The following is a 6,704-nucleotide window of genomic DNA, read 5'->3' on the forward strand; positions in this document are numbered from 1 at the left end:
ACCCATTAAATGAACATATTAAACATTGCTAGAACATATCCTGAAAGAGAAATCGGTTATAATAGGCAACTAAATCTCAGGAGAGTCAGCATAAAAGAGAGCCGGTCAGAGGCTGTACTGTCCAATCAATCTTTGTTTGGTCCAGTCAGGGATCTACCATTAGGGCCCCCGCGTGGCATCGTGCGAGGTCGAACAAGATTTCTGCAACCACTCTTCCTGCTCACAGAAGGTATAACATCCTGCAGAATTGCCAGCCAGTCGGGAAGTATCATGGGAGCCACTTGCAAAAAGTCAAAAAGGGCAGGAAGCTGTGAGTGTTGTTTCGAGAGATTAATAAATAAAAAGGATAACCCCACTTATAAGAAGCTTATGCATCTTTGATCACCTCCAGCAGAGGACGCAGAATTCTACGCATTATCAGTGTACTACTGGAAAGATCTGGTAGAAGACGGACTGTTGCTCTGCCAAAGTCCATTGGACCATGTCTCCATGGCTGTCGCATAATTTCCTCTTTAATATTATAGAAGTGTATATACGGCACAGTACATACCCGGGAATGCTGGGTTGGCACCGCAGGGCCCTGCTACTCTCTGTACTCTGGTCAAATTCTATTGCAGTGGTGGGCTGCCGGTTCAAAAACAAATTGAAAATTGCAGTAACTGTAGCTATTAAATCGTTATTGTTGGTTGCCTCAGGGATACCCCAGATTCTTACATTATTTCTACGATTCCTGTTCTCATTATCCTTCGTACGTAAATACACGGTGGTAAACTGAGATTGCACATTGGAGGTAATGGATTCTAAAGTTGCTATACAAGCCTCTGTACTGGATGAACTGGTCTCTAACACTGAGACCCTTGGGAAGATGTGCTGAGAGCAGGGATGCTGCTAGAAGCCGCGTGATCCGTGTCCCCGTGCAAATCCTCACGCTGCCAGCAGCCACGTGGTCTGGTTCTTTTACAGGCGCCAACTTGCTTCCGGAGGCTGCCTCAGAAGATTCATGTGAAGGGGAGAAAAAGCGCTGCAGACCTCGTTTTTTTTGCGCACTAGCGGACCCAGGAGTCTTCCCTCGTTGGGACATGTGCAGTGAGGTAAGTAACAACCTGGCTGACAACCGACTGAACTGAATAAAACCCGCTGGTGAGACGGAGCTCCGAGAGATGGCTGCTTACAGCTCCATAGTGTGACCATGCTCCCTCAATCCATTTCTTAGTGATGACATACACACATCCAAATATAGCTCTGACATATAGCACAGTGCTGTACAAATATGACTGGTGCACTCACATGTGCGTCTCAGTCATATGTATGGCAAGTTTGGTTGAAATGTGCATTTTCGAGTGGTGGTTGAACATGCGCACACACACATACAATTTTATATATATATATATATATATATATATATATATATATATATATATATACTCTGAGCTACATGAGCATGCCTGAGGTCCTACATCCCTCCCTAAAAAGTTATAGGACACTATTTATTTAATAAACAACCACTTATACTCCTCCCTAGCTTAATGCATTGTAACATGTTGCATGTTGACATTTTCGACCAGGATTTGCCCCTAAATCCGTTAGAATGTATAGTATTTACTATACTTATACTGCTTTGCACTTTAATACTTGGCCACTAAGTGTCAGAACAAATTGTTGTATTATGCACTGAAATGAGACTTCTAGAAGGAATAAAATGGCTCTGAGTGAACTTTCAGGCAAATTGACAGGGGAATCCTTTATAAACATACCCCAAAATGTTTCTTTACGCCTGTGCTACTCTCAGGATGCTTACCAGGTGCAGTATTGGAACAAATTGATACAACTCTTTCTTGCTGGTGATTAAGTAATTGAATGTCTAACATTTAGAAGATCAATAATGGGGAGTGGGTATTATTTGTACTCCCTCGCTCCACTCCTATGCATGCACAATGTATTTAATAAGTCAGGAAGCAGTATGTAATCAGTGAGGCAGACATATTTCAATCGACTCAATGGAGGGCAGAAATCCATGAATTTGTTTGGCTATACCATATTTTTATGTGACTATGGGTTTGCTATACCACCTATTTTCAAATGAACCCCATATTGTTTTTGATGGTGAAGAATAATACTGCAGCATAATGGTTATCCCAAACTCCTTTTGTTGTTTCTGGTTCATTTTTACCACGTCAGGTTTTATAGTAGGAGGGGTATTTTTGAATAAAAAAGTTGTTAAAAGATGGATAAAACGTCTATAGCAGATATCTATAAATAAAACTCAAATACGTTTATTAAACACATTTATTTGGGTATACTATTAATGTTGTCACCTGGACATTAACCATAAACTAACTGGTATATGGAGCAGTTCGATTTAACACTGTCCAGTAGTTTAGTTTTAACAAACAGGATATCGTTGACTAATTAAGAGCTCCGTCAGAAGGGTGGAGATGTAAAAGCTGGTTCAGGATTACCATTCTGTTATTAGATGGCCTTGTAACTCATCTGCCCGAACTTGTGGAAGCTGCATCTTCATTCTGAAACTGAACACAGTCAGAGGTTTAGTTATGTGTAAAGTCTGTATGGACACTATTAAAGCAGATGTTCCACCAACAATATTAGTTTGCTTATAACTGGCCAGACCCCCTCCCCAAATCGCCTGCTATATATGTACCTGTAATGGGAAAAGTATAAATTACACTTGTCTAAACCCATCTTCTGTCGACAGCACCTAGGTCAGTATGGTGTCACAACCCAGGTAGAGTTTTGTGGAACACAGAGCAGGTAAAATTTTGCAATGGACTTAAGTGTTAGAGATTGCACCTGCTCTATGATCCACTGGACTCAATCCAGAAGGGTGGTGACATTATTCTCACATGCAGGACTAAGGAAGTCGTTAGTGAGCATCAGTCTTACCTCCATCTGTTAACCAGGCACTAAAACGCACAAAAGGCCCTGGCTGTGTGGATGGGTGTACAAGCTCCACAATGGTGTTTTAGCTTGTGTTTAGTTTTGATGCTACCACTTATACACTAATGAACATAATTGTTTTAGAAATTTACCTAAATACTTATTTTTAAGGCCTGAGTATCCTTAGGAAAAACTTAGTGAAAAGCTGCCTAAGGGACTTGACTTGGATAAAACAAAACCTCTCATTGCTTGATCGCTTAATAAACAGGCTTACAGCATGTCTGCTTTCTATACAATTTTGTCAAACCCTCCAACAATCTCATATCTGACACCGGGCTCGGCCTCACTGCCTTGTATATTCAGTACAAGAGCCTCTATGTGCTTCCCATACACTTACCCGGTCGTATGACATGTTATCGAAGCCATCTATTTGTTCCCCTTGTTCTGGCAAGGGTGGGCTATCCCCACGGTTTCTCATCCATCTCCGGTAGATAAAGAAGATCAGCAACAGGAACAGAAGGATAATTATCACACTGAGAACTATGGCCCAGATTGTTCCTGAATTGTTTTTTTCTGCCAAAACAAAAGTCCGCAGTTTCACAATGGTATCAGTGTTATCCATAGCTACTGCTTACAAGATCTGTTCTAAAGACTAACACCAACAAAGTGTTGTATTACTGAGTGAGGGGTTCAATGCTAGTGGTAGATATACCTAAGTTTTCATTTTTTTTTTTGAATCTCAGAATGATAATTTCAGACCCAAGGTTTTATAAAGCATTTCTATTGAGCAAGAAATATTGGGCACAAGGTAATTGTTTTACTACTGGGGTTCAAACTGGCAGTATTTTCCACTAGTGAGGCAAAATATGATTGGGTAGAATAATCTTTGGAACAGAATGTTTGCTGTGTGTGTTATTTGCTTTGCTCCAGTAATAGAATATTTTTTAGCTCATATTTACATAGTATTGACATACTACCTCGCTTTACTGTGCCCATAGTCTTTTTTAATTTATTTGCAATTGGGTAATTAAGAGACTTTATTATTGTTTATTTACAGTTTAAGCAGCTGAAGAGCTGTGCTCTGAAATAGGGACAAGAAGATCAGCTGGTCAGGCTATGGGCATTCAAATATTTACATATTATCAACAACCAGAAAAAAGGCTTCAAAACATCCTCTCATTAAACTCAGTAGCTGCCCCCATTGTGTAGCAATTCATTCCTGATGACCACAGCAGAAGCATTGTATTTCAAGTTGTTTCCCTTAGCTTGGCTTCTTCTTAGCCACCCAACTGTGACTTAAAGCTTAACTTTAACCTCAGTCTTGCACAGTTGTACACCTACAGAGCTGTACTCATTTCCTAGCATGTAAAATCCAGCATATTCAAGCTCTTTCCTTCCCAGCCTGCCTGTTTGAAGGTTAGTTTACTCAGTCATGGTCGTCCCACTAGCTATAATCTTCTTTGCATAAATAATCTCAGAGACCTTGTGATGACATCACTGGGTGTAACCTAAGGTTACTGAAAGGTTTTATTGAAGAATTAAAATTTGCATGTAAGTAAAATTCTTCCCCCAACCTCCTGCCCGCTTTAAACCAACCTATCCTACTGTCTCTGTCCACAAATCTATTCTTACTGAGATACAAAAGGCTGTGGTTCAGCATTTGCTTACATTCACCCCATGTGAGTCTTCCACTGTTACTTGCCTGCATAGAACAGATCTATTCATGTGATGGGATATTTTCTGACCAGGTGGATGAGCCCTATAGGAAGTCAATGAGGCTGTACTTCATAGGCAGCAGAGAATGACTTGAAGAACTTCATTGCTTTTGCTGTGAACTTTAACAATGAACTGTACCACAGTGCTTACAGCGACATAGGTGAGTAAAGGTTCATTTTCCACTAGGTATGAATATTAAAATACCTAAAGCATACATTCTTATTAGAAAACCCGTCAAATCCATTTATTAGGAGTGAATATATAGTTTTAGATAAAGCACAAATGTATTAAAGCCATTGTTAGGTTTTTGCTTTGTGTGTATTCCCATTGCTTCCTCGGGGGATGGTAGATCACTCCAACAGAGCAGCATGATCCTGCTCTTTCTTTCTCAGCCTTGCTATCCCTGCTTCTCCCAAAAAATGTAGTGAATTTCAGTCCATATTTATTAGAGGCTCTAGATCTCCTGTGGTTAATACCTAGGGTTTTTGTATGAAGCAAGACGCCCAGCCATTATCTGCCTGCATGGCATAGAAAGCACAAAAATGATGATGTCAAATAAATGATGATTAAAAATACAGGTTTTATGCAAATATATCATTAGGACATTTAATTCAAACAAAGATAGTACAAAAGAGGTCCACCTTCCATTTGTATATCATGGGTTATGGTATCTGCTCCTTTACATAACTTTTCCTAATATAGATGTCATAGGTTGACCTCCTTTAATTTAAGAAGGTGAGTAACAATGGTAGAAGAAGAGATAACCTCTCATTTCCTGATGTATTTTGGCAAAAAGATATCTTCGGGTGTGTTGAGATCGTTAATAGACTGAACAAATTAAAATATTATTTGTCATAAATAATTCTAACACAGAGTGATGTATTGACAAAGATTAAGTTTGCATTTTATGTCTTAGTTAAATTTTATTGCCAACACCTAAAAGTTGCTAAGTGTACGTGCCTAAAGATATCATTAGCATGAAGGTAGAAAGGAGGAACCAGAAAAGATTACACTTCAGCTCAAAATGATTGTGTTACCTTTCCGTTTTGGCTGCCTATTACAAAGTATGTCCGGGGTGTACTTCACATCATCCAGTGCCAAAATAGCACTTTGGGGATGGGAACCCTTCAATGCCTCAAACACAATCTGTAAAAGAAGGAAAATTATACCAGATTGGGCAAAGGAAAAAAACAGTTTTTTTTACTGTTTCTCCAAGCACCCAGTGATACTTCTTGTTTATTTTTCTCTTTCCAGAATAAAAAAATAAACAATAAAACCAAATTGTTTGCTGTGGACAACTGTCATTTCATTCTTTTTAAGGTATAGAGGATATATAAATATATTCTTTGCATTGATCAGAACCTAATATTTAAAGTACCTAAACTCAGAAATTTCACTTTACATAAAAGGGTTAGACAAACCTTTTATGTAAGGAAAAAATTCTGTTTATTTCAACTGCAGCACGCCCCCTAATTCTCGAGGCATGCGCAAGGAAAAATTGCTGAAAAAAAATTGCTGAACTCACGCATGCACAGTGAGATTGGCAAGTTTTTTTTTCCAACCCAGGAAGAACAGAAAGAAAAGATGAGGATAGCGGCGCCCAGCGAGCCGGTTTGCAGACGTATGCCGGAACGAGGCAGGACCCGACGGAAGAGACCTCTGGATGGTTCGGACTACCCTGCTGTATTGAAGGTAAGTGGATTTTTTTTTTTTGCAGTTTCAGTTCCTCTTTAAATATTACTCTGTCATGTCACAACTATGCCTTTTTCCTTTGTGGAGAAAATTGTACTCAACCTGCATTGCAAAGATCTCCAAACGTCTGCCTCATTTCTTCACCACCTCTAAAGTAAAGTCCCGCGTATAACAAGATGGCTACTTTTTCTGTAGGATTTACCTGGAACTCCAGAGTGCTGTTTATCTGTAACTGTTGCTCCTGCCAATCACTGCTTTGGAAGTCACGCAAGAGCCATATCGGTTGAAGTCCCTGGGCACTGGTGATATACAGAATGAGCTCCGCCACATCTGAAAACAGAAAGTAAAGGTTCAATATAAAGTGTGCACTCAGCTGTTGTTCTCCAATACAATTAACAACA

At 39.5% G+C, this 6,704-nt stretch overlaps 1 protein-coding gene and 1 long non-coding RNA gene across 4 annotated transcripts in view; one reads left to right on the forward strand and one right to left on the reverse strand.

Annotated features, from left to right (window-relative positions):
• Positions 1-841: 841 nt before the first annotated feature.
• LOC140343428 (uncharacterized) overlaps positions 842-6,704 on the forward strand; it is a 22,875-nt gene continuing 17,012 nt past the window's right edge. The window contains exon 1 of the long non-coding RNA XR_011923330.1: positions 842-1,091. This is a non-coding gene — a long non-coding RNA (uncharacterized lncRNA). The remainder of the gene's footprint in view (positions 1,092-6,704) is intronic.
• Positions 2,273-6,704, reverse strand: part of MAMDC4 (MAM domain containing 4) — a 58,826-nt gene continuing 54,394 nt past the window's right edge. For 2 of the 3 annotated variants that reach the window (XM_072430097.1, XM_072430095.1), the window contains exons 26-29: positions 6,506-6,633; positions 5,649-5,757; positions 3,293-3,468; positions 2,273-2,528 (exon numbers count right to left, since the gene is read on the reverse strand). In XM_072430097.1, the coding sequence (XP_072286198.1) occupies positions 2,487-2,528; positions 3,293-3,468; positions 5,649-5,757; positions 6,506-6,633 (455 nt within the window). In that variant the 3' untranslated portion in view covers positions 2,273-2,486. Of the gene's footprint in view, positions 2,529-3,292; positions 3,469-5,648; positions 5,758-6,505; positions 6,634-6,704 lie in introns of those variants that run through there. The other variant, XM_072430096.1, reaches the window with a different exon arrangement.

The sequence above is a fragment of the Pyxicephalus adspersus genome, chromosome Z, assembly GCF_032062135.1.
Source record: "Pyxicephalus adspersus chromosome Z, UCB_Pads_2.0, whole genome shotgun sequence".
NCBI lineage: Eukaryota > Metazoa > Chordata > Amphibia > Anura > Pyxicephalidae > Pyxicephalus > Pyxicephalus adspersus.